Source organism: Elgaria multicarinata, chromosome 18, assembly GCF_023053635.1.
Source record: "Elgaria multicarinata webbii isolate HBS135686 ecotype San Diego chromosome 18, rElgMul1.1.pri, whole genome shotgun sequence".
NCBI classification, from domain to species: Eukaryota; Metazoa; Chordata; class Lepidosauria; order Squamata; family Anguidae; genus Elgaria; species Elgaria multicarinata.
Genome location: NC_086188.1, coordinates 2,049,899 through 2,077,410, shown reverse-complemented (window position 1 = coordinate 2,077,410; position 27,512 = coordinate 2,049,899). Strand labels below are relative to the sequence as shown.

Sequence of the window (27,512 nt, the reverse complement as noted above, 5' to 3'; positions counted from 1 at the left end):
CCCCTTCACCTTCCCTGTGAACGACAAAGAGTGCACGAGTTATGGAAAACAGTAAAAACTGCAGTAGTAGTTCTTCAAAGAAAAGAGAGATTATGCACATTTGCTCAGTTTGCATGACTCAAGCCCTCAAAATGAAGCTTTCCTAGGTGCAGCGTTTTTATTTTATGATATTTAAGCACGACGTACACACAGCCCAGGCCACGAGAGGCCAAATGTCACGGCGCTGCCTTTGCGTTAGGTTTCTGGCTCCCACGAGAGAGACTTCACTAACCTAAGCGGCCAGCTCCCGCACCACACCGCAAGCGCAGGGGTTCGCCCGTCCGCCTGGGCCCGGAGGGAACGGCAGCCCTTCGAGAACACCTCTGACACCGCCTGCGTAAAAGCCGCAGGGAGGCGGCCTGGGCCCGCTGCCGGGATCCCGGCACGACGCACGGACCCGCCTGCTAGCAGCCAACCAAGGCGGTCCTGGCACACCGGAGGGCTGGTTTCTGCAGGATGGAAACATGGCTGAGGCTTCCAGCGCGGAGGAGAGACCCAGTCAGAGAAGCTCAGTGACACCTCTGCAGGAGAAGCTGCTTGTGGGGTGGGACAGAGGAAGAAACCTGGCCAGGAAGGGACCCAGCTTTGGGGGGGGGGGCAGAAAGGCACTTGAAAGAAGGCAGAGCGCGACAGAACGTCTAACTGAACGGAACACGCGGTTAAGTAGCCTTTGCAACCCGCCCGGCCCTTCTAAGGCAAGGCCAAGCGAGAGCGCCCGCCGTGCAACGCGAAGGACTCGGCAGCGGCCACAAAAACCCGGCTGCTTGCCCTTCTTTAAGGAGACAGGCAGGGAAACAAAGCCCCAGGAGGAGAGGCTGAAACAACTGGGCATGTTGAGTCTGGAGAAGAGAAGGCTGAGGGGAGACAGGAGAGCACGCTTCAAATACTTAAAAGGTTGTCACACGGAGGAGGGCCAGGATCTCTTCTCGATCCCCCCAGAGTGCAGGACACGGAATAATGGGCTCAAGTTAAAGGAAGCCAGATTCCGGCTGGACATCAGGAAAAACTTCCTGTTAGAGCAGTACAACGATGGAATCAGTTACCTAGGGAGGTTGTGGGCTCTCCCACACTAGAGGCCTTCAAGAGGCAGCTGGACAACCCTCTGTCAAGTATGCTTTAGGGTGGATTCCTGCATTGAGCAGGGGGTTGGACTTGATGGCCTCAGAGGCCCCTTCCAACTCTGCTATTCTATGATTCTATGAATGGGAGGAGAGGCCAGCCAGATCGTTCCAGGGCTCCATTTAGCACCCCAATGTTCCCACCTGACGGAGCAGCTGGCTGGACCCGCCAAGGGATGGTCATGAGAAGGCCACGTGGAAGGAGGTGACTCCCCGTACGCGCCTTCGGTAAACAGGCAGAGAGGCTGGGTTACTTCTCCTAAGACACTCCCCCAATTCCTGAGCCACATCACTACCACCCCCAACAGACCCCCCACCACCATTAGAATAAAGCCAAGACTTCCCCCTCACTCACCCCCAACCCATCAGGGAACAACCAGGCAGCAGCCCCAGGGGCAAACTGCTTCCATTTGGTGGAAAAAAAACACATTATTGGAAGTTATAGAAAAGCGTCTCCGTTTTGAGAACAGACATGGAACACCATGAGGACTAGGTGCTTGATCAAATTAGCGATCGACAGGCCCTGCTGTTCAAGGGATGGTCGTTGGCGGTTCCCTGGAAGCAGGGCCTGGGGGGGGGGCGGAGGAAAAGCAGAAGAGGAACAAGCTTACGATTAGCGTGACCCTTTTGCTCCCCCCAAAGCATGAGTTTTTTACCCAACTTACTTCTCTGTTTTTGTTTTTTAAGGGCATGAAAAATTCTTTTTTTAAAAAAAGAAATCTGATTGGATAGAGCTTAAAAACTTCTAAAATCCAGAAAAGAGAGAGAGAGAAAGAGAGAGAGAAGAGAGGGGGCAAACGTTCAAGTACAACAGAGTATTGGTCTGTGCTGGTGGCAAAAGAACCGTGACGTTCAAGAAGGGAAACCAAAAACAAAAAAAAAGGTTAAAATAAAATCAGCCATTGTAGAAATCAGACATTTTGAGGGCAAAGGCAGGAAGGGTTTTCGGTGACAGGTGGTCTTTTTAAGTTCTGCTTATTACTTGAAGGGTTAAAACACCATAAATATAAAGAGGCTCTATGCAGCTGTCAAAGTCCACTCGGCGTGGGGACGCTTCTCAAGTCGCTTCAACTTCACTTTCTTATAAAAAAAATATGGGTATTTCGGTTCTGTAAAGGGGGAGAGAGAGAGAGAGAGAGAGAGAGAGAGAGAGAGAGAGAGAGAGAGAGAGAGAGAGAGATTTCAGAAACACATCCAAGGATAACCGGGTTCTGCAAATTCCGTGCAAGGGCAGAGATGGTTCTCAGCCGGTGAGGAACTCAACAGGCTGAAGGCTGCAGCTTTCATTCATGTTTCCAGTCCCTAGGAATGTAAACAGCTTTGAAAGCAGCCTTACCCCACACCCCACCCCACCCTACCCCCAGACTGGTGCCCTTCAGACGTGTGGGATTGCAGCTTCCATCAGCCCCAGCCAGCATAGCCAAGAGTCCAGGGTGATGGGAGTTGTTGTCCAGAACAACCAGAGAGCACCAGGTTGCTGACCCCTGTGCTGGGGCAAGCTGAACTCTGCGGTTTTAAGGGCTGTCACCCAAACATGAGAAGAATCTGCTCGGTCCTTAGCCAGACTAAGGCCCTGTCTAGAAGACTCCTTTAACCGCAGTGGTTTAAGGTTTCTGAACACAGCCTAATTGTCCACCTCACCAGGGACTAGCAGCTAAGCCTTCAGAGTTTCATTCTCTGCTACCAAGATCCTTTCACTGGAGGAGTTGAGAAGTAACCCCCAGGACCTTGGGCCTGCAACGCTGCACTTTGCGGTTGATCCACGCCCCCCTCCGGTCCAGGCCCGGGTCCCTCTGCAAAGCCCGGCCACAACTCAAGAGACCTACTCGCCTTCCCCGCCAGGAAGCCCTCTCAGGTCATCTCATCTGAAGCTTTTCTGCTGCTGCATCAGACCGACGTTTTCGTAGACTCTCATGGCGTTATCCTCTCTCATCCTGCAGGGGCAAGCGAAAGGGTTTCAAGCCCATCAAAAAACAAAACACAACGGGAAGGAAGGGTTAGGGCGCATCGCTGGGTGGTGGAATGGCTCCAATGGAAGGGGCACAGCGCCTCTGAAGGAGAGAAGAGCTGGACAGAAGCTCAGTTAAACAAAACAACCACAAACTCTGGTCCCTTCAAGATGCAGAAGAGCCAAGCGAGGATGCTGGTGGTTACAACAGGCACAGGTAAGGGCGCGTTTTTGTCTTGCAACAGGCTCTGAGAACACCCGGGCCGCGGCTTTCTGCTCACAGAACCTGCCTCCAAAGGACCTGCAGAGCGGTCCTGAGGCCTGGACCACTTAGGTGGCGAGGAGAAGGAGGGGGAAAGGCGGCCTCTGAGCAAGAAGGAGACAGCAGGAGCTCCTCTCCCCACATTGCTGTGTGAAGCGCTGCTCTGAGCCCGCCTGCTAGCGAGATGAAGGGAAGCCCGGAGCAGCAGATCACACAGAGGTGCGACAGGCAAACCTCCTCGGAAAACACGTCACCTTGCTGTTACATCTCTGCCTCAGCTGTGATGGAAGGACCCCAAATGCACCCAAGTACAGAGAGGCAGCCAAAAAGAGACCTGTCCCTCTCGCCACACACACCCCAGGACTGGAAAGAGGGAAGACCAGGGCCACAAGAAGCCATTAATTAAAAATGTAAATACTTGGGTTTCACTCCTTCCTTCCTTCCTTCACACCAGGGTGGATAAAAATCAATGATTTTTTTAAAATCAGAATTTTTTTTATTTAAATCTGATTTTTTTAATAAAATGCTTTTTGAGGAAAAATCTATCTAAAGATAGTTTTCTATTTAAGATGCATTATGGTCCAAAGGAAGCCAGATTCCGGCTGGACATCAGGAAAAACTTCCTGACTGTTAGAGCAGTGCGACAATGGAACCCGTTACCTAGGGAGGTTGTGGGCTCTCCCACACTAGAGGCCTTCAAGAGGCAGCTGAACTACCATCTGTCAGGTAGGCTTTAGGGTAGATTCTTGCATTGAGCAGGGGGTTGGACTCGATGGCCTTGTAGCCCCCTTCCAACTCTGCTATTCTATGATTCTATGACTCTGTGGGGACTAGAACCCGGATCTCCCATCTCCTAGTCCAACACTTCAGCCACTACACCACACTGGTTCCTTTGCAAATCTATGTACACAGACAGAATCAACCCCTTACTTCTTAAGTGCTAAGTTTCAAAAAAATCAATGAATAGAGTGCACTTTGGGGCGGGGGGGGGGGGAGGTCACATGATTAAACCGAGTCTTTCTGAGTAGTGATTTAAATCAAATCCACCCCGCCACACACAGTTCAAGGATTTCTCAGCCAGCCCTTGTGTGCTGCTCTCCGCCATCCTTGGGTCTTCCCAAAAACGAACCCGCCCACCCGTTGCTTTCGGCCTCTGCTTCCACTCAGCGGGCAAACCTGGACGTGCAAGGAGGCTTGTGAGCGTTAAGACCGCGAGCACTTCGTTGAGGAAGCACAGCCTTAAAAGAGGAAAGCTGGGAGTGGGAGGTTGCCCGCCACGAGCGACTTACTCAGGACAGGTCGGGGTCGGGGTACACGGTGGAAGAGGACTCTGGTCTCCGCTGGCCTGGTCCGCTAAGGAGTACTTAATGTTGGTGTACTCGTGTCCTTTCCTCTTGCTCTTCTGAAAGAGAGAGGCAGAGCGTGAGGAAGAGGGGGAACACGTCTACGTAGCGCTTGCGAGCATGCAGAAATGAGCGTCCCCCGAACACACATGGTAACACTATTTCATGTCAAAGAAAGCTCCCAGCCTCCACCAACAAGGACAGCCTAGAAAACGGGTCTCGGCCCGCCGGCCAGAGGTACCTGTTCCTCCTCGATCCTGCGCTGTAGCGTTTCGATGTAGTGCTGCACGGCCATGTAAATAAACCGGTACTGGGCCTCCGTCTGCACCATCCCTGACCGCTGGGATCTCACCATCTGGATGGTCTTTGGAACGTCGATGTCACAGTCCACACCTGGAGGGGGGGCGGGGGGGGGAGACCCATCAGCTGGATGCTCACCCTGCAGGCGTTCATACTCAAGCCCTCCAGGAGCAGCCGCCTTTGCAGAGATGCTCCCAGGGTTTGAGAGTGCGTTGGGGTTGATCTGCGGGTGTTTTGTTGAACCGTGGCTTGGCGTGTCGTCTGAACGCAGCCGGAGTGGCTTGTTAACCATGCAGCAGGGCTTATTTTGCTCAAGTAAGCCACTTTGAGGGCCCACGGGTCTATCTCAGGTTGTTCAGGGCGTTCACAAGCCACGCTGCACGGTTCACAAGCCGGCTGCGGACAGGCTGAATCACAACCTGCACTCAACCCGTGAAGGTGGCTTAGCATGTTGTTTGAACAGCCCTAGATTGCAAGGACCCGGGGAAGTGAACGGAACAGGGCCTTGCAGGAGTCACAACAGCCTCGCCCAACCAGTCCAACCCTCAAATGCCCAACAGTGCCCCGCCCACTGTTCCCCGGCTGATCAGCCTTCACAGCAGCAGGGGAACAAGTGGTCTGAATGAGAATTGCTGGGGGCAGGGGTTAAGCACACCCCGCCCAGAAGTCCCCACCCCTGACCTCACAGGTGGGGAGGTTTGCGCAGGGTTCCCATCCCAGCGCCGCAGGCTGCCCTCAGGGCCAAAAGGACTGCAGACTTCTGAGCTACACCACCAAGCCAACGCTGCCTAGTAGTGCAGTCTCCCTGCCTCTCTGGCCTGGCCGCTTGCAGTGACCAGCAGGGCTCAATGAAGGCCGCTCCATCCATGGGGCTCCTCCTCCTCCTCCTCCTCCTCCTCCTCCTCCTCCTCCTCCTCCTCTCTCTCTCTCTCTCTCTCTCTCTACGTGGCCCCTTCTGCCCGGTCCTTGTAACAGTTATCTACAGGTAAGACTTCCCAACTGAATTAGCTTATTTCCTTTTCTCTCCCCTTCCTTTTTCATGATGCGTATGAGCTTGTATGCCATTACGTGAACCGCCTTGAGCCTCAAGTTGCACAGGCAGAAAGGTGACCCATCAACGTAGTAATTAAATGGACACAATGAAGCATGGGTTTTCCTGTCTATTTGGGGGGATCTTAACCAGGGTTAAGGCAACAAAAAGCCATGGTCAGCTGCCCCGCCATCTCCTGGCCTACCTCGAGAGGGAATGTCAGGGACTCACCTTTCTCTCGGATGATGTCGATAAGAATATCGATCACGATGAACGTTCCAGTCCGGCCGATTCCGGCACTGTCCAAGGAGGGGAAGAAACGACACGCATCTCACATTTGTGCTTCTTGGGACACAGAGACAACCTTGCGCTCAAGAGCCAAGGAATAACCACAACATGACGGTACCTGCAATGGACCACGACTGGACCGGCATCCGAGATGTTCTCCTGCTTGTGGTGAACTTCTTCTAAGAAATCCAGGACTCCGCCAGGGTCACTGGGGACGCCGTGGTCAGGCCAGGTTCGGAAGTGATACTGCCAGACTGTTCGCTCAGTGTTGCCCTGGGGGAGACGCCGGCAAAATACATATTACAAGGTGCCCCTTCGGGGGGAGGGGGGCAATGGAGAAGGGCCTGCGAAACCCAAACGGGAGATGAGGGAATGCTTCTCAGCAGGACACGCCCCTCTCCCCCTGCCCAAATCCCCCCAGCCGTTCCAGGCAAAGGAGAAGGGGAAACAGGGGAGTTATGGGAGCTGGCTGCAGGCCACTGATGAAAGGATGGCCAACCAGCAAGGCTTGTAATAATCTGGCGGAACAAGGCCATGGAGACTTCGGAGGTGACCAAAAAGGCAGAAACAGAGAAACAAGTTGCAAAAGGTGGGCAATGGCTTCAGCGAACTTAGAAGGAGCGAGACCACGAAGTATCAGATGACCCGGTCTCAGAGAGAGTTTTACTTAACATGCACTTCAAATAAAGTCTTATAGGAACATCAGAAGTGCCCTGATGCTGGATCACACGGAGGGTCCACCTAGTCCGCACAGCACTCTGTCCACACAGCGGACACAACAGAGCAGGACATGGTGCAACAGCACCCTCCCACCCATGTTCCCCAGCAACTGGTGCACCCAGGCTTAATGCCTTGGATATTGGAGGTAGCACATAACCATCAGGACTACTATTATTATTATTATTATTATTATTATTATTATTATTATTATTATTATTGAACCCAAGGCAGCATACATAATCCTCCTCCTCCTCTCCATTCTAACCTCACAACAACAACCCTGTGAGGTAGGTTGGGCTAAGAGTCTGTGACTGGCCCAAAGCCACACGGTGGGTTTGCATGGCCAAGTGGAGACTAGAACCCGGATCGCTCGACTCCCAGTCCGACACTCTAGCCACTACACCACACTGGTGTAGCCTCCGATAGCCTCCTCCTGCAGGAATTCATCCGACCCCCTTTTAAAGTCGTACCTGTTGTTGTTATGTCAGGGTTGTAGAACCCTCAGGTGAGGGGGCCCAGCCTACCAGGCTTTCCCAGATGACCACACCCCCTTCCCCCCCCCCGCGAGCAATCATGGGGTGGTGTCCCAGCAACCACGCAGTTCCTTCCCAACTGCAAAAGAATCAAGGGACTTGCAGTTCAAGTTTCGACTGTGGGAGGGAGGGCGAGGAGATGGACAAGGGAGACCGGAAGGTGGGGCGGAAAGGCGAAGCGGAGAACAGCGACAGCTTCCCACGGACCGGTCGCCGCCTGCGTCCCGCAAAGAGCATCAGCCGAAGCCAACGGACCGGCGCCACCCGCACGCACCTGCCCAACCTTCGAGAGCTTGAGTTCGCGCAACGTGTAGTCGTGAGCCGCGCTCTCCTTGACGTTCCGGACGCGCATCACGCCGTACTCCTTGAGCGCGTGCTCGTCCGGCCAGTATTTCACGCACTTGCTCTGGAAGACAAAAACGAGGCGGCCGAATGCTGCGGTTTGTCTCGCTCCGGTTCCGGTTCGAGTCAAAGGAGAAAGAGGCACTTAAGGGTGTTTCAAAAAAGAATAATCTCCCGATTCCTCAACAAGGTAGACCGCTTTGTAAGCGGTGTCTACATACCAGCCTTACAAATAACAGCTGCAATCCCGATTTATTATTCATTGAATTAGTCGTGTTTTAATAGCACTCCAACTATGTTAGCTGCTTTGAGTCATTTTACCTGAAGAGCGGGAAATGAACTCCTTAAAACACCAGAGTGTTTTAATCCTGCCCTTCCTCCAAGGAACACAGGTGGTCCAGGCCTCCCCTCACAAGAAGCCTCCTGGGTAGGCCAGACCGAGACGCAGTCATAGGCCCAAAGTCAGCTGCCAGCTTCTGAGGCAGGGGCCGAGCAACTGCCTGGCCCCCAGGAGGGTCATTTCCTCAAGAGGAAGGACGGCCTCCATTAAAAAGGTCTCCTCAGAAGGAAAGGATTCCTCACAAGTGGGACTCTTGCCAGAGGGCTATAATGAACTACAGCTGAGCCCTAGGTGGGGCTCAAGAGGCTCTGGCAACAAAACCCTTTTGTTTCAGCATAGCCAGTGCTGGAAACAACACTGTTCCTTCAACTCCTCGTCCCTGGTATCTTGTTTGCCTGACCTTGGACTCATGTTTGGAGCTCTGTATTATCGACCTTGGACTCGACACTGCCTCTGGACTGATTATGTTTGCGCGCTTGACCTTGGCTTGCATTCCTGACTTCTCTCTCGACAATTATTGTTTGCCAGTAAAACCTCTGTGTTGCTCTTGGCCTGCTTAATTCACTCCTCCGTTGCCATAAACTCTGCGTGTGCGCGCGCATGCACAGAGCAAGCCGGTGAAGAAGGCAGGGGGTTAGGGCCACAGCCTCCCCTCAAAAGACTAACCCAACCTGGAACGATACCACCCACCGTATTCGCACATTACGCAAACCCAGCTCCGGCAGCTTCCCACTTGCCTCTCCCCCACACCCGTGCTGAATCAACACAGAGACGTTTTTGGGATGCGGGAAAGGACGCAGACGCGTGCAAGCAAAACGCTGCAGCGCCAAGTGGTGACAGTAGCCAAGAATTGATTGGAAAGGTTCCTGGCAAGACTGAAAGTGTTGGTGGGGGGAAGCAGATGGTCCACAGGATAATCGACAAAGCCCAGACAGCGCACTGCCCGGGACCAGGCACCAAACAACCCCCCGATGGTGCCGCTGCAGAGATCCGAGATCCCTTTGGCAGAAGCCGCAGGGAGAGAGGCTCAGGAGTGCCGACCTCCGGAGCAAGAAAAGGAAACTGCGCTGAGCCAACCAAGCCTGGCCCGGGAGTTTGCCAGAAGAATTCTCTCGCTCCCCACCCACCCCCACTCCCTGTATTTATAGAAAGAAGGCAACCCGCAGTTTCAATTCAGGACTTCCTACCAAGAGAGCAGCTGCGGGAGAAAAACACCGAGAAAGAGCAATATGTGCGACGTCGAAAAGGCTGGATGAATGAATAAACAGCAAGCCGATGAATGGAGCTCGGAAGGGCGGGGGAAGAAAACTGAAGGAACTCTATTCATACCAAGCCGGGCGGGCGCTCACTTGTCTTTTTTAACGCCACAAGAATAAGCTTTCCCCCCACACACACACACACACTTCTTTATTAAATGGTAAAGCTATATTGCAGCGCAACAGAGGATTCTGCAGTAGCGATGAAGCCTCTGGCAGCGATTGGCTGAGATGCCTCGAGGTCACGGAGAGGCAGGGCAAGCGGAAGGGCCCCAGGGCGAAGAGTACAGGCTCGGGGCTGGCAGGCAGGCTCATTTCTGCTTTTCGGAGGCGAAGGGCCTCCTGCTGCTGCAACCCCATTGAGTCACTCTGCTCAGAGACGGCAACAGCTCTGCCAGAAGTCTCGGTCCGGCCGCCGTTAAAAGGGGGGCAGGGGGGGGAGACGGACAAAAGAGAAAGCGGAGGACTAGAGACGCTGCTTCTCTTTTTAAAAGCCGAACTCCTCGTGCTGAAAGCATTCCTCAGTGCTTTCGCTTTTAACTTCAGCCCTCGAGGAACCAACTGTGCTCCGTCAAGATGAGGCGATGCTGAGGGCCCGCCCCCCCCCCCACCAGGCTGGGAGACTGACCCGCGCCATGAGCTCATCTCAGGGGTCCTTTCCCCCCACCCCCGGCTCCCCATCAGTTACCTTTCCCCGCTCGACCTCCTTCGTCGTCATGACGATCACGCGGGAGTTCTCCTGAAACACCATCCTCCAGAAGTCGTTCACGGTGTTCTGCAGGCAGCCTTGGGTGGCGATGTAGCTTTTCTTGGGCTTCGTGTTGTTGCACTTGGCTTCAAACTCCGGCTGTGGACGGAGAGGAAATGCCGCCGGGCCGGTCGTCTTAGGACGGGGGCCGCGGGAACGGGCGGCAGCCACCAAAGCCCTCCCATCGTGGCCTGGGCTCTGGACTTGGGGCCCTTCTGCATCAGAGGGGAGGTCTCGGGACATTGCAGACACAGAAAATGGGGGAGACACTGCCCCCGCGCCCTGGAACATCTGGGGCAGGGGTAGGCAGAAGGTGGATCGCCAGGTGTTTGGGACTTCAGCTCCCAGAAGACCCTGCCAACATGGCCAATGGTCAGGAATGCTGGGAGATGAGGCGCAGAACGCCTGGAGATGTACTCTCCGCCCACCCCTGATCTCGGGAAGCGGCCATTGGGACAAGCCTTCCCCAGGCGAGGAGGAACGAACAGGTCTTTCTCGGCTCCTCTTCACCACCGTGCCTCTCCCAGCAGCAGCAGGAGACATTCCAGCCACAGCACATGGGTCAGAAAGGGAACGCGGCAGCCCCCTTTCACCGAGAAAGGCTCTCCGTCGGAGCGGGGGAGGCAGAGAACACGCACCTCCCTGCCAGAGGGGCCTGGAGCAGCCCTGGAAAGGGATCCCATAGGGAGCTTGCCTTTGTGAGAGTCCAGCCATCGGTCCATCGAGATTGGGATTTTCCACTCCAGCCTCCCGCAACCTGGCACCCACCAGACATCTGCACAAGAGTTTAACTGTGGGTGGTTATCCATCAACAACCCAGAAAGAGAACCCATGGGGTCTGTTCACATCACACATTAACCCACACTCGGCGGCGGAGTGTGGGTTGTTGTGGTTGAATTGCTGTCTGAACCCAGGACATGTTCTGCAGGGCGGCTTGTTAACCCCCCTGAATAACCCAACAGCAAACCAACGGCTCTCAAGGTGGCTTGCTCAAGAAATTTAAGCTCCCCTGTGGAAAATGTCCTGGATTTGCGCAACACGCTATCATATGGCTCAACAACCCATACTCAACCCCTGAGAGCGGGCTAGCGTATTGCACAAATCCAGTCAGTTTGTTGTTGGATTGCGAACTCTGAGTTGCTCGTGGTTCACAACCCGTAGTTAAACCATAACGCAGGGTTTGCACATAACAACAAGCCACAATTCAACAACAACTCTTGGTCAACCCATACTTCGGGTTGTCATTATGTGTGAACCAGATCAACATCGTCCCTCGTTGTAATATAAAGGATTTGGGGGTAGCTTAATCCTGAATAAGCAATTAAGACCTGATCCTAGCTGATGAAAACTCGTAGAACTGGTTCACTGATATGGATCAACCCCACTGTCTCGAGTCTCCTTGGGAGCATGGTTATAGGAGCTGGCCTGAAGAGCGCCTGAACTTCAACATTTACCATGGCACCACTGCCTCCAGCTCAGCAAAAGACTAAGGCTACACATTTCCCATTGGCCGGAGAGGCCCCCATAAACCAGGGTTGCTCTTACCATGATGATATTGGCGTTTATATAATCGGAAACCAGCTCATTCGGATCACCGTCATGAAGGACAACTCTGGTGTGGTCAACTGGAAGGAGGGAAGCACAAACAAGCCAAGGCGCATCGTGTTAAACAGCCGTTAACCCACAACGGCTCCATCAGGTTCCGCCACAGTCAGGCAAGGAAAAGGTGCGGCAGCTGGCGCTTTGCCTTTCGGGCCACAAGGGGGACATTTGAAGGCCGGCGGGCTAGTAAAAAGAAGGCCTGTGGGCAGACTGGCCAGCTCGTTGCATCTTCTCTCTGAGCCAAAGAATCCACCTAGCCAGCCATCCGCCCCAGCCTCGGGAGGAGGGAGTCGTACTCTCGCACATCTGCGGGCAGGGAGAGCACAAGGTGTGTCAGGAGGAGGGAGAGGAGGTCCTGCGATACTCACAGGGCAAAATGTTCTTGTATCGGTTCTTGTTCTTATTCTCCTGCCGCTGGCCCTCCTTACGGCTGTACAGGAGTTTGCACTCTTGCTGCTGGAGAGTCTAAAAAGAAAGCCAAGCAATGGGTCAAACACACTTGAGCAAGTTTTCCGGCCTCTTCCCCCACACCATCTCCCTGACTGGGCAAGTCCCTTCCAGTAAGGGTTCGACTGTCAATCACACTGCTGCCAATTAGTTTCCGGGTGAAGAATAAAGTGTTGGCTATTACCTTTAAAGCCCTACATGGTTTGGGTCTAGGCTACCTGGTTGATCAGGGGTCTGGAAACAAAGCCCTATGAGGAGAGACTGAAAGAACTGGGCATGTTTAGCCTGGGGAAGAGACGATTGAGGGGAGACATGAGAGCACTCTTCAAATACTTGAAAGGTTGTCACACAGAGGAGGGCCAGGATCTCTTCTTGATCCTCCCAGAGTGCAGGACACGGAATAACGGGCTCAAGTTAAAGGAAGCCAGATTCCAGCTGGACATCAGGAAAAACGTCCTGACTGTTAGAGCAGTACGACAATGGAATCAGTTCCCTAGGGAGGTGGTGGTCTCTCCCACACTAGAGGCATTCAAGAGGCAGCTGGACAACCATCTGTCAGGGATGCTTTAGGGTGGATTCCTGCATTGAGCAGGGGGTTGGACTCGATGGCCTTGTAGGCCCCTTCCAACTCTGCTATTCTATGATTCTATGATATCTGCAGGAACACTTTCCCCACCCCCGTACAATCCGCCTGGCACACTCAGGACCTCTGGGAAGGGTTTACTCCAGTCAGCCATAACAAGGCTGGCCACTGTTACCCAGGGGACCTTTTCTTCTGCCGCCCCCAGACTGTGGAATGGCCTGACGGAGGAGATTCATCAGCTTAAAGCTCTCTCTGAGTTTAAGACAGCCGTAAAGACTAGTCTTTTCCAGCAGGCCTACCCAGATGAATTTTAAACCTAACAAATTTAAGATGCTGTGATTGTTATTTTAATATTGTATTGGTTTTATATACTCTTTTTACTAATTTTATGTATTATATTGTATTTAGTGTTGTGCTCTGCCTCAATCCAGAGGGACAGGCGGGTAATAAATTATTATTATTAAGGCAGTAATTAAAGATGTATTTGTAGAAGCTTTGGGAATACAGGCAAGTCTTTGATCTGATTTGGGGGGTTGTAGCGACATTCATGTTTTCATGTTGTGTTGCTTCTATGTGGGTCGATAGCCACCTTCTGCTGCTTGAAAGAAAGGGCAGCGTAAATAAATAAAATACAAAACCCAGCGCAGGGAGCCAGAGACTTGCCAAGGGGCTAGCAGGGCCCAATCCACCACGGCGGACTTGGTGGGACGCGATGTGTGCAGGGCAGCCTTCACCTCCCTTTATCTGCGCTCAGAACATCGGCTGGTAGCATTTTTTTTCTCCCTCTCTCAAAATACTAGAACCCAGAGGGGTCATTATCCCGTGAAGCTGATGGGTGGGAGATTCAGGACAGATCAAAGGAAGGGCTTCTGCACAGGCAGCATAGTTTAAATTGTGGCATTCATTAACACAAGATGTAGTGATGGCCACCAATTTGGATGGCTTTAAAAGGGGGTTGGATAAATCCCCAGAGGAAGAGAAGGGAAGGCTGTCCATGGCTACTAGCCCTGAGGGTTATGTGCTACCTCCAGTATCTGAAGCAGCACGCCTGTGTGCACCAGCTGCTGGGGAACATGGGTGGGAGGGTGCTGTTGCACCAAGTCCTGCTTTGTCGGTCCCTAGACGACAGCCGGTTGGCTGCTGTGTGAACAGAGTGCTGGACGAGATGGACCCTCAGTCTGATCCAGCTTGGCATTTCTTGTGTTCTTATGCTGGCCTGATTTGCCTCCTTAGCAACGTTTAAACAAGCCCGCCCACCCCTCTTTTGTTCCCAATAAATTGAAATGTTCAGCCGGCCTCTTGAAACGTGCAACACAGCCAGAGAGGGTCTTTCAAGACAGGAACACGGAAGGACCAAGCGAGGCCACGGTTCCCCCTAGTGGTGTTCTAACAACTCCACACCCACACCAAAGCCTTACCTTTCAGGTAGCCACCCTTGCCCCATATCTACAGATGATACAGCAAACCTCAGCCTGAAGCAATGAAACCTGGCCAGGGCAGCACCCCATATACATCCCACACGCAGCCCACTGTTTTAATGGTAAGACCGAGCCTTTAAAGATGAACAGCAACTCACGAGCACGGTTCTAAATAGATTTATCGAAGACCTAAATGCACGACCGAAACCCAAACGTTAGGCCCCCGCAGCCGAACAACTAGCTGGTGAGTTCAAATCATCACTCTGCTTCGCACGCAATGACCATGGCTTGCTAAATTCTGAGTTGTTATTATGAGTGAACTCAGGACTATGGGTTAATTATGGGTTGTTGCTGTTGTACAACCATTGGGAGTCGAAAACTCTCGCTAATCTACCGCAAATCATAGGAGGTCTACCTGTAGGTCCCAAAGTACATTCCGCCCACCCCTTGCCTTAGGTTCCCACCCTCCCAGAACCTGTGCCCATTCAGGTTTCCAGCCCTCAGCCTGCTCCACACATGCAGCGACTTTTTCCTTGGGGCCCACGTGAGTTTTTAGTCCCTGCTAAACGCCCAGCCATCCCGGACTGGGGATATTTTGTTCGCCAATAGCTTTGCTTCCTAAGCAGTTGGAATGCTTGTGGACATTCCGTAACATGGCACCAGCTCTACTAACAGAAGCTGCCACCAATGCTATGCAAGACGCAGGCAATTACGTATCATGACTGTTTCGGATCACTTTTTCTACCGAGCCAGATGGATGGTTATTTTTGGTAGCTGGTTTGGGCTCCGTGTGAGGCACCTAGAGCCCTCGGACTTCTGAGCCTGGACCAATGCTTCAGCAGCATAAATATACAGCCATAACCCAACTTTCCTGGGCTCCCATTCAGCACACCCAATCCCACTGCAAGGGTGCCCTTAACAAATCAAAGAGCGCCACTTGGGCAGGTTCTCCCCCCCCCCGCCCCCAGTTCGAAAAAGAAAAACAAGCGAGGAAGCCACAACACTGCCTGTTCGTGGAGCACTTTGCCCACCCCGACGTTTGGCTGACATTACCTCAAACTCTTCCCAAAAGCCCTGCTTCACTTTGTCCGTGGTCTCCGCCAGCTTGCTCAGCTCTCGCACGCGGCTCTCGATCTCGGCTGCGTTGATGCGGGTGGTGTTGAGGGGCTGGTGGAAGGGGGGGGGCGAGGAGAAGAGAAAGAGGCAGGTTAGTTAACCCAGACCATGCTAAGAACCGCTACTTGGCCGGTTCGTCAGCCACGAGCGGACCGGGAACAGTGGGCCTTCCGGGAGCTGGTCTGGCATTCCAGCCCTCAACCCCCACCCCCCAGGCATTCTTCACACGACGCCCCACACCTTGAGCTGCTCTTCGCCTCGCTCCTCCTCGGCAAGTAGTCCCTACCTATTCCGGTCCCTATACATAAAGCTTCCCCCTTCATTTATTCATTTATGACATTTCTACCCTGCCCAACAGCCGAGGCTCTCTGGGAAGGCGCACGATTAAAATTAAGTCGGGGTCGAAGCACTGTCTGGCATAAGCAAAGGCTAAAGCAGCAGAGAGCAGGTATAGGAGAGGACCTATGGAGTATAGTTCAAATTCCTTCAATACTTATAATGCAAATTATCTTGTGAGTTGTTTTGGTTGTGGAAGCACATATTTGTTAAATATATATCATTGAATCAACAAAAAAATCTCACAAGATAATTTGCATTCTAAGTATTGAAGGAATTTGAACTATACTACATAAGTCCTCTCCTATACCTGCTTATTGAGAAGGCCACGCTCTTCTTTTTTCTTAAAGCAGCAGAGAACCACAGCAGAAACCGACCCGGGCCCTCGACTTCATTTGTCGCTTTCTGAATGCCTGCTGCGATTTCGAATTCTTGTCTTTTTTTCCCCTTTTTGCAATCCCCCACCTCCCACAATCCCATAATTGGGGCAGGGGGGAGCCAACAAATGACAGACGACAACAAACGTCAAGCAATCCACCACGGTCACTGTAAAGCCCCGAATCCATTCAAAACCGTTCCCAGCAGCAAGACCGGGACAGAGCAAGAGCAGCAAGGAAGGGTTCACACCATAACCGAGAGCGCACGCAAGGGGCCGCCGGCCTCCTCCCAAACCCTCTTTGGGGGGTGCCCTCCAGTCCAAAGGGCTGCCCTCGCACCTGCTTCAGCTGGAGGACGGTCCCCAGAGTTTCGACCATGGGGTTCTTCTTGTAATGCTCCACCAGGTCCGTCAAGGAGTCAAACTTCTCCCCTCCTCCGACGTCGTACTTCATGTCCTTCGAAGGAAGGGTGGAAAAGGTGCGGGTGAACTACTCCAGAAGCCAGCACGTGTCAGGCTGCCAGGATCTACGCCTGGGTATTTATTTATTTATTTATTTATGACATTTTTATACCGCCCAATAGCCGAAGCTCTCTGGGCGGTTCACGAAAATTAAAACCTTAATAAAACGACCAACAGGTTAAAAGCACAAATACAAAATACAGTATAAAAAGCACAACCAGGATAAAAAACCACACAGCAAAATTGATATAAAATTAAAATACAGAGTTAAAACAGTAAAATTTAAATTCAAGTTAAAATGAAGTGTTAAAATACTGAGAGAATAGAAAGGTCTTCAGCTGGCGATGAAAGGAGTACAGTGTAGGCGCCAGGCGGACCTCTCTGGGGAGCTAATTCCACAACCGGGGTGCCACAGCGGAGAAGGCCCTGCTCCTAGTAGCCACCTGCCTCACTTCCTTTGGCAGGGGCTCATGGAGAAGGGCCCCTGTAGATGATCTTAAGGTCCGGGCAGGTACCTTAAGGGCTCTGGAGCCCTTTCCTAGGGCTCTGGAGCCAGATGCCCATCAGGAAGGTGAAAGCAGCTTCTACCAGTCAAGAGGAGGGGATAACCAGCGAGGTGGAGGCCGAGAGTCCAAACTTTCCACCTCCAGGAAGCAACACATGGGCAAACACACACACACCACCCCACCCCACCCAAAAAACAATTCAGCGATTCCCCCCATAACACATTTTCCCCCCACTTACACATTTTTTCGCTTATCTGATTTGGCTGCGCCCCGTTCCTTTACCTGGCACCGGATCATGACGTGCGTCACTTTGGATTTCCCATCATTGCTCTCTCCTTTATCGTCCCCCGTCCGGACAGAAAGGACAAAGTCCCCAGGGTGGCTCTGGCTCTCGCGGACGAGAAAGCTCCCGTGTTTCCCTTTTTCCGTTAACAGCTTCTCCGCTTCTTTTCCAGAAAGATGGCCGTGGAACCACCTTGGGGAAGACAGAAAATGCAAGGCCGGTCACTCCATATTTATCTATTCGAGGCAGTTCTATCCCGTCCTTCGGGTCAAAGGACTCCCAGAGCAGCTTACAAGAATCAACTGCTCTCAAGTTTAGAGTCGAAACCTCCTCGGCCCACTTCGCCTGCACTCGGCAACTGCTAAAAGCGTGTGCTTTTAATAAAAATAAAAACGGAAAACATACTTTGCTCTTCTAGCCAAAGAGGGTTTATTATTATAAAGACGAATTATTAACCGGATCTGCTGCACCGCAGCGCCACCACTGCAGAAGGCCAGAGGGTGGTACTGCAGCTTTCAATCCAGAAGCGATCAGGTGATACAAGGGGCCAATAAGGTCCTTTAAAGCTGCCGGCAATGGCTCGATGCCCCAGGCTGAGCAGTAGGCTTGGCTCAGGGGCAGCTGCTTGCTAAACGCAACACTGGCCACACCCAGCTCTTCCAGGTGAGTCCGGAGACAGGTGCTGCCTGTACCCTACCACGATCCACACACCCCACCGGGAAATCATCCTACTTGGCGCTCAGCCACCTCCTCCAGGCACTCTCTGACATCTGTCTCACCTTTCGGACGTGGGGTCGGCACAGTTGAGTGGATACTTCAGCTCAATCACGTCGCCATTCTTCTCCTTGAGCTGCCCGTGATGTTCCATGTAATACTGGACCAACTCAGCCAAGGTGGCAAACTTTTCCCCTCCATAGAGGTCGTAGTAGTCGCCCGTATTCTGGATCTTGATGTGGGTGACCGCTCCATTCCGCCTGGGCGCAGGCACCGAGGGGGAGAGAAGGAAAACAAACCAAAAAAGCTGACTCGTAGGAATGTATGAATACAAGTGGTACGACGTCGCCTCGTATCGGGTCAGAACAAGGCTCCGTCTCGCCCAGGACTGCCTACACCCGCCTCATCCAACCTGTCACCCCCCCCAGATGGTTTGGACTACAACTCCAATCATCCCTGGCCATTGGGACTGATGGGAGTTAGGGAAGTCTGCTCTACACTGGACTGGCTGCATCTGTCCAGGATCTCTAGACATAGTCAAGGTTTCCTCTCTCCCAGCTCTGCTCCCCTCCACCCTAGGGACAGAGAGAGCTGCTTTTGGCTGGGTCAGAGCCTTGGTCCATCTAGCCCAGTACTGTCAACACTGACTGGCAGCAGCGGCTCTCCAAGGTTTCAGGCAGGATTCTTTCCTCGCCCTACATGCTGGTTTTGACTTATAAAGCCTTACACGGCTTGGGACCACAATACCTGATGGAACGACTCTCCTGACGTGAATATACCCAGTCACTACGTTCAACATCTAAGGTCCTCCTCCGGGTGCCTACTCCGAGAGAGGCTCAGAGTGTGGCAACGAGGGACAGGGCTTTTTCGGTGGTGGCCCCCAGACTATGGAATGATCTCCCTGACGAGGTTTGCCTGGCGCCAACGCTATCTTTCCGGCGCCAGGTTAAGACTTTCCTCTTTGCCCAGGCATATGGCGGCACATCTTAATCACCCATGTTTGTTTTTTTAACGTTTTTTATGTGTGTATGTTCTGTGTTTTAAAATTTTAAATTTTGTATACTTGTTTTTATCTCAATTTTAGAATTTCTGTAAACCGCCCAGAGAGCCCTGGCTATGGGGGCGGTATATAAGTGCAATAAATAAATAAATAAATATAAATAAATACATGGAGAAGCTGAGGATCGAACATAGGGCCTTCTGCAGGCAAAGCATGTGCTTGATCACCCTGAGCCACAGCCCCTGCCCAGACTTCATGCACCACATCCTTTGAAGGCAGGGAGGGGAAAGTATTGGGCAGTTACACCATGCAAATACGCTACTCTCTCTCTCTCTTCTTATTTGCAGACATTTACTCTGGGGCAGCCGCCCGATTCAAAAAAAGGCTTAGCAGATTCATCACACGACTTTTGACTGCGGGAGCCAGAAGCTGGGAGGCTCCTCCCACGTGCGAAAAGCTCTCTCCGCACGCAAGCGACTTACCGAACAGAAAGGGTGAAATCGCCCGGGTTGCTTTTGCTGGGCCGGGCCAGGAAGCTGCCATCAACGCCTCGGGTCAGGAGCAGGTTCTCTGCCTCCACACCAGTGATGTTTGGGTGAAACCATCTAGAAGAAGAGGGAGAGGGGGAGACAAAGGATTGTTTTAAAAAGCCACACTTTAGGCAGCCAGAGGTACTGAGCGCAGAAAGCGAAGTCAGCAGCAGCCAGGCTGCTGGCAAATTCTTTTGAGGCTCCCTAAAAACAATGGAAAGGGCTTCTAGACGGCCTCCCTGCACAAACCTATGCTGGTAACACAAGAAGGTACCTTAGACTGAGACAACTGATCCATCTCTAGCTCTGCACTGCTGACACTGACTGGCAGCGGCCCTTCAGGGTTTCAGACATGAGCCTTTCCTAGCTCTACCCAGGAATCGAACTTGGGACTTCCTGCATGCAAAGCAAGGGCTATCCCGCACTGCTACAGCCCTCCCCTAGTTTTGGTCTTATATGGCAAATTAAAGAGAAAAAGAATCAGCCCAATTCTGCCATTTACAGCCACTTCCCTGCCTGGTCGCCTGGAGGTGACACCCAATTATCACAGGCGAGCAGCTGTTTACAGACCCAAGCGAAGAAAGCCGAGGCGTTCGGAGGACGCAGACCTTCGGAGGCCTCTCTTCTCAAGATGCAAAGATTCCTATTCATGGCAGGAGTCCCCTGGAAAGGATCTCGGGGGCCAATCGCTACATCAAAGAGTGTAAGGCAAACCGAGAAGGCAAGCACAACCTCATGCCTCACGAACGCACGCCACACCGCAGCAGAAGGCGACAGGGCTCAGCTTCGGAGGGTCCCTCTGCAGCGTTGGAGGCCGGCAGATGGAGTCAAGAGCCAACTCCGTCCCGAGGTGGTAATAGCGCGCCCTGATGCCAACGCCTTCCCTATATCCTCTCGGTCTCAGCCACCCACAGCCACCCTCTCCGGAGACTAATATAGCACCTTGCTGGACAAAAGCCTCCATATGGGCTGCACCTTTGGACTTGGCATTCGCCGCCTATGCCATCAGTGCTGTCTGGATTATTTTTAGAAATCTGGTTAATGAAGCCAACGTTTCGGATCAAGCTGAGCTTCCTGCCCCAGAGGGAAAACTCAAGGCCCGGGGAGTTGAAAAGCCGAGGGGAGCCATTATCAGTAATTAATGTATATAACACAGCCTTCTCCGCCCTGGTGCTTTCCAGATGTGCCGGGATACAGGGCCCATCATCCCCAGCTGGCTGGGGATGATGGGCCCTGTACCCCTGCACATCTGGAAAGCACCAGGGCGGAGAAGGCTGACACATTGCCATCAAGGTACATGGCACTTGGAGCAACAGAACCAAGGGGCAGGTCCCTGCCCTGACAAGGTTACAATCAAGATCTAGAGTTCAGCAGGAAGCATAGGTAAAGTCGGTGACAAAGAACAGATCTACCACAAAAGCATCAAGCAAATCAGACAAAGAACTCGAGTCAGGCATCTGTCAGGCAGATGCAAGAAGTGCCCTTGATCTTTTGTAAAAGACAGCAGGAAAAGGAACGGAAGGCCTTCCTGTCTAAAGCTCTGCCCCACCGGCCCCTCCCAGGCACTCACCGCAGAAAGATGCTTGCAAAGAAAAGGTTTCAGATTGCTCAAGGAAGCTAGCCAAGCTATACACCACAGCGGGGCAAGGCAGAAAAACTCCAAGGCGACTGAGCTGAGCAGGTAAAAACAAACAAACAGAAAACTCTTCCTCAATTCCAAATATGGTAACCAGCGAGACTCCCAAGAGAGCTCAATACCGTCACGAGGGAAAAGATATTGAGCAATCAAGCCTGAGTAGCCCGTTGCAACTGGAAAGCGATGTACGCAAAACAAGCAGAGAAGTCGGGGCACAAGCTGGAAACACACACACCCCCAATTCAAACTGCCGCTCAGCCCAGAATTCCCTTGGTGGGTCCAGGCAAGCCTTTGCTCTCTTCTCATTGCTCTCTAGCTGCCTTGCACGGGCATAGATCTAGGGCCCTCAGCTAGAACAGTGGTTTTCTGTTCAGACCTAAAGCCGGATCATAACCAGTTCCGGTTTCTGAACCAACGTCATCTGACAAACTCATGGCTAGCAAGTGGATGCCAAAGCGGGTGCTGAAGCCATGGTGTGAAGGTAGTTTGCAATCCTGCTGGGCAAAGTGAGTTATTATTATTATTATTATTTGTATACCGCCCCATAGCTGAAGCTCTCTGGGCGGTTTACATAAGATTAAAACACCTAAAAACAATATACAAAGATTAAAAACCACAAAAACATACAATATACACATGCATTTAAAACCACTATAACGTCTTTAAAGAACTATGAGCCTAAAAAACAGACCCAGGCGTATCCCATATTGCTAAATGCCCCCAAATACCAGGATATTTTAGCTTAAAGCTCTTATTGCCAGTAGCTAAGCAGGCATTTCAAACTTACAACCAACAAAGCACAGTCTAGGACATCTCTCTCTCTCTCTCTCTCTCTCTCACACACACACACACACACGCACGACCCTGCAGGGATTGACATGTGGGACTGACATGCGGAACATGTTGGGGAAATCTCAGGGAAGGTAGAAAGGGAGGAAACCACGGCTTGCCTGTACACCTGAAACACAAACCATACCTTGTAGCCATATGGTACCTGATGGAACGCCTCTCCCGACATGAACCTACCCGTACACTGCACTCAACATCTAAGGTCCTCTTCCGGGTGCTTCCTCGGAGGGACGCTCAGAAGATGGCAACAAGGGAGAGGGCCTTTTCAGTGCTGCCCCCCCCCTCCCCAATTATGGAACAATCTCCCCGTGAGGCTCGCTTGGTGCCAACATTGTTATCTTTTTGGCACCAGGTCAAGACTTTTCTCTTCTCCCAGGCATTCAACAGCATGTGCACAGTTTTTTTCTTAACTGACCCCAGAACAGTTGTTTTTAAATGGATATTGTCTTTTTTATGCTTTTTATGTTTTAAATTTTGAATTTTTGTTTTTAAAGTTCACTGTTTTTAATCTTTGTAAACCACCCAGAGAGCTTTGGCTATGGGGCGGTATATAAATGTAAATAATAATAATAATAATAATAGCCTAAACCATGGTTAGCACAAGCCATGGTTGGTGTTATATCTGATCCAAGACAAATTGTGTTCTGGTGAACTCGGGGGTTCCTTTTATTGGACGTTCCTGAACGAGAGAATCAGCAACCAGCAGACAAGCTCCCCTGAAAAGCCAGGTCTGCCACCGTGACCAACCAACTCAACCGATGCCCCAGAAGGTGAACCATTAAATCTGCACCTCAGAAACTCCTGCATAAGTCCCATGGCAGAAACGCAGACGGTCTTCAGCAAGCAAGTTGACCCAAAAATGGCACTGCGGAAGGTAGAAAGTTTGAAAGGCTTTGGCTAGGCACCTCTTTGACTTCAGGAAGGGAAAAGGATGCAACGGGGGAGAGGGTTGCCAGCTTGAAAATCACTTCTCACCATTCTCCGTGCTGTTCTTTGCCTTCCTGCAAGACCTCTTTCGCTCTGACCTTTTACCACCCACCTCTGCAGCCCACCACAAACGTTTTCCATCGCACAGGTTAAGAAATGCAAGTTATGGGCACCCCACAAAGTCTAAGTGAGCATCACAGAATTCTGAGGGGGCTTTTTTTGTGGTGGGGGGAGGCATTGCAGGATTTAAAAGAACCATTATGGAGGCATGAAGCAGAGACCATAAAAAGCACCGGACTCGAAGCATCGAGCAGAACCCGGAGGAAGAAAACAACTTCCGCCGGTCGCTGACTGAGGTCGCTGCTCTATTTGCAGCTTTCGCTCTAAGGCTATCTGGTGCTCCAGGTAAATTTGGCTCCAAGTGGGAAGAGGCATTTGTCGACAGCCTGAAATAGAAGGATCTGGGGGCGTATCACGTCAGACGTAGGCCAGCAAGTTATGCCAAGTGGTTCCGGAGACACGCTGGGAACAAGAATACTTGGACAACTTCAGACGTACATTTAAGGACGATAGCCCGCCCAGCGCTAAGGTCTACGGTGGGTAAGACAGTTTTATAAACACCGGGGGAAATTATGAAGGGATTGCAGCAAGATCAAAGACTTCTCAAAAGAGTTTTCTAACACCATCGGAGGATATGACAGGCTAAGGACTTCCCCTACAACCTACAATGTTAAGGATACGTAAAGGATACTATTAACAAAGCAGAACCAGGAATTAACTACTAATATGTTTGGTACTGCTAGAGTAGAATCAGTATTATATGGAACTGAAATATTTCAATTGAAAATGTGATCAGGAGAGTATGGAACAAGAAAACTGATAAAAGTGATAAACATTATTTGATATAGAAAAGGAGAGAGGAAAAATGTCTTTCGAGGAAAAACATGATCATATTTTTGAATGTCTGGATTGGAAATAACAGATACATACTGAATGTACCTCCTGGAATTATTTTACTGAAAAACCTTGTAATGGTGTAATGGAAGAAGAGCGCAGTGTACATTTTTAAAAGGGAAAAACATATACTTCTGGCCCCCAAAGACTGACAGTATTAAGCTAAAAGGAGGAAAAGGTTAAATGAGTCATCACAAAATAGGGCTGGAAAATTATTTCTCATAACTAGGATCAAGCCTTTCATAAACAGTGGTGAGGGGCTTCCAATTTTTTTTAGCAGCAATCACCTTCTTCACTACTCCCAACAAGAACCCTCCACCATATCCCAAGGCTGTCAACAGGTTGCAAAGCAGGCAGAAATGCAATTGGAGAAGCTTTCCTTTCTACAGAGGTGTGATAATAAATCTCATCTGTTGAATATCTACCTTCCATGCAGCTGTGGAAAGCACGAGGAGAGCCCTGCCAGAGAAGAAAAGGGACGAATTTGCCCACATCCACACCAATTGAGCAAAGAAAGGTCCAATTTCAATTGGACCTTTCTTTGCTCAATTGGTGTGGATGTGGGCAAATTCGTAGGGGAAGAGAGAGAAGGGATTTGAACCCATCAAGAAGCAGTGGTAGGTAATGCTGAGAACCAATACCGAATATTATTGGACTACAACTCCCATTACTCCTGACTATACAGGCTGGGGAGAGCTGGTCATGCAGAAATTGGGGAGAGGCTCCAGATTCCACACAATAGAGAAGACGGATCAGACCCGGTGTCCATTTTCCCAGCATCCCACCAGCAACCAGACGAATCCTTTCCACGAGAAGGGTGTGACGGCATCAGTCCTTTTCCCTGTTTTCTTCCCCATCCAGAGGTAGAATGCTTCAAGACACAGAGGTTCTGCTTAGCTAATCACAACTAACATCCACTGACAGCCCTCTCCTCACCTTTACCTTATACCTTTAAAACACACATTCTAAAATCTGCAATCTTACAGCCACTTACCTGGAAGTAACCCCCCATTAAACTCAATGGGGCTTATTTCTGAGTAAGAGTATACAGGATTGCAATAAATTTGTTTCTTCGTGCTAAGATAAAAGTGTATATCCAGCTCTCCTGCCCTAAAAAAAGGTTTCCATTTAATCACAGAAAACTCAGAAGAGCCCTGCTGGATGAGAGCGAAGGGCCATCAAGATCAGGGGCGGGCAACTTGTGGCCCTCCAGATGTTGCTGGCCGACAACTCCCATCAGCTCTAGCCAGCATAGCCAATGGTGAGGAATGATGGGGATTGTGGGCCAAAACATCTGGAGAGCCACAAGTTGCCCGTCCCTGACCTAGTCCAGCATGCTCTTTTGTACAGTGGCCGCTGCACAACTCCAGGAAGCCCACAACTCTTTGAAGGCATGAGCCCTCTCCTGTTGTTGCTCCCAGGCATCCGACATTATACATCAGCGTTGTGCCGCCAACTCTGGAAGTTCCATAGGGCCATCACAACTTGCAGCCTACACCCACGAAAACAAGAGAACAAACAGGAACGCCCAGGGTCAGTGGCTGCTCTCGGGGGGGGGGGGGTGTCGCACCTTGTGGCAGGGAGTTCCGCAAGTCCAGCTTAAGGAAACAGAGGCAGAATAATTGCTCTCCCTTCACTAAGCTTGCACTGGGGAGGGGGTGGGGTGCTTCCATTGTAGAGAAACAACTGGGGGGAAAGATCAAATCTCTTTCGAAGCCTCTCTGTCTTTCCCCCACCTTCCTATATAACAGGGATGGGCAACATGTGGGCTTCCAGATGTCGCTGGCTTACAACTCCCATCAGCCCTAGCAACCACAGCTGATGGTGAGGAAGGATGGGAGCTGTGCGGCCCTCTGGGTGTTTTGGCCTACGCTGCCCACGCGATTTATAGTAAGCGAGCTCTGTGTATCACATAACACTGTTGCACAAGCTTAGAGCTGGAGGTAGGATGTCTGCTTTCACCTGAACCTCTAAAAAGCAAGTTTCTAGCCCCTGTGGCTGCACAGACATGCTGGAAACTGGGTTTCAACCGGCTAAACATGGGTCGCTTTCAAGCTGTGTTTAGGTCCCAGAAAGAGTGGGCGACATATGGGCCGCCAGATGTTGTTGGCCTACAACTCCCATCAGCCCCAGCCAGCACAGCCAATGGTGAGGGGAGTTGTAGGCCAACAACCTCCACAGGCCCACAAGCCTCCCACCCCTGGGGGGCAGAGAAGGGGGGGAGCCCCTCGTGGGGGTGGGGCTCCTCGCCCCCTTCCTCCCCATGGCAACAGCAGGGAGGTGGGGGAGGGGCCAGGCACCCCCTCCCCCACAGGAAGAGCGAGGGGGCGGGGCCTGGCTCTTCCTCCCCTCACCGCCTCCTCACCTCCTCGAGGTCATCTTCCCGTCTCCGTCTTCCTCACATGGGGCCCCTTCGCCTTGCGGGGAGCCCGGCCCGGGAAGCGGGGAGCACAAGCCAGCCCGGGCCCGGCCGCATTCAAGCCTGGGAGGGACAGAGACACAGAGCAACGCGTCGCAGCTCCCAGCGCGTCATCAACCCGCGACGCGCACTAGCAACAGTAGGCCCCGCCCTCCGTGGCGGACTCCCGGCTCTCCTCCTTCTCAGAGCGAGGCGGGGCATGGAGCCGGGAGTGGGCTAGAGTGGCAGTCAACAGCCGCAGTCCGCCGGAGGGAGACGCTCTAGGCGCGCGGCGCCTCTGTGGTAGTGAACACCCTTTCCACGCTGGGCACGTTTGCTTTTCGTCTTTCGCACGCTTTGGGGATGAGTTTGACCACCGACAGGAAATGAATGGGATTTTTTAAAATTACATTTATTACATTTACATCGTGTCTTTTTTCCTCCAAGGAACTCAAGGCGGTGTAGATAATCCTCCTCCTTCTCCATTTTATCCTTACAACAACAACCCTGTGAGGTAGGTTGGGCTGAGAGCCTGTGACTGGCCCAAAGAGAGAGCTTCGGCTATTGGGCGGTATAAAAATGTAATAAATAAATAAATAAGTCACCCAGTGTGCTTCCAAAGCCAAGTGGGGGACTCGACTCCCAGTCCAACACCAAACTGCATAAGGCAGCCTTCGTCAATCTGGAGCCCTCCAGAGGTGTTGGTCTACAATTTCCATCACATCCCCACCCAGTGCAGGCTGTGGATGATGGGAGCTATAGTCCAACACCTTGCCAGCTGAAGGGGAGGTAGCATCAGAGAAGGAAAAATGAGACAATTGCTTCCCCAACCTCAGGGGTGCGTTCAGCAGCTCATCTTCCAATAAGACACCTGCCATCATATTTTATTTATTTTCAATAAATTTATATATCGCTTAACAAAGGAAAATACCAAAGCGAGGTAATACAATGCAAAAAAAAAACCACGACGAGCACACGAAAATACAATATCAAAGAAATGGTAAAGATGGCCATTTCAGCACATATTAAGCAGCATACTCGATCAACACAAATTTAAGGGCGCAATCCTATATGCACGTTTAATAGAACAACGTCCTGCAGCTTCCTG

At 51.7% G+C, this 27,512-nt stretch overlaps 1 protein-coding gene across 2 annotated transcripts; it reads right to left on the bottom strand.

The window, feature by feature from the left end:
- Positions 1-138: 138 nt before the first annotated feature.
- On the bottom strand, positions 139-26,542 carry PTPN11 (protein tyrosine phosphatase non-receptor type 11). 2 transcript variants are annotated; one of them, XM_063143950.1, is made up of 17 exons: positions 26,372-26,542; positions 19,593-19,715; positions 18,176-18,370; positions 17,396-17,588; positions 16,486-16,602; positions 15,371-15,484; positions 12,238-12,334; positions 11,813-11,892; positions 10,962-11,042; positions 10,208-10,366; positions 7,856-7,987; positions 6,447-6,601; positions 6,272-6,339; positions 4,952-5,103; positions 4,657-4,769; positions 2,984-3,091; positions 139-2,266 (listed from the first exon to the last, which is right to left on the bottom strand). In XM_063143950.1, the coding sequence occupies exons 1-16, from the start codon at positions 26,383-26,385 to the stop codon at positions 3,019-3,021; spliced, it is 1,866 nt and encodes a 621-aa protein (XP_063000020.1). In that variant the 5' UTR covers positions 26,386-26,542; the 3' UTR covers positions 139-2,266; positions 2,984-3,018. The 2 variants fall into 2 exon arrangements, with proteins under 2 accessions (XP_063000020.1, XP_063000019.1); XM_063143949.1 differs by having other exon boundaries at positions 2,988-3,091.
- Between the last annotated feature and the right edge of the window lie 970 nt (positions 26,543-27,512).

Coding starts and splice junctions, on each gene's coding strand:
- PTPN11 (XM_063143950.1), bottom strand. Junction 15,485..16,485: donor CCGTCCTCCAGCTGAAGCAG/GTGCGAGGGCAG, acceptor CCCTTCCACCAG/CCCCTCAACACCACCCGCAT. Junction 10,367..10,961: donor ATGGCTGGACTCTCACAAAG/GCAAGCTCCCTA, acceptor CTCCGTCCACAG/CCGGAGTTTGAAGCCAAGTG.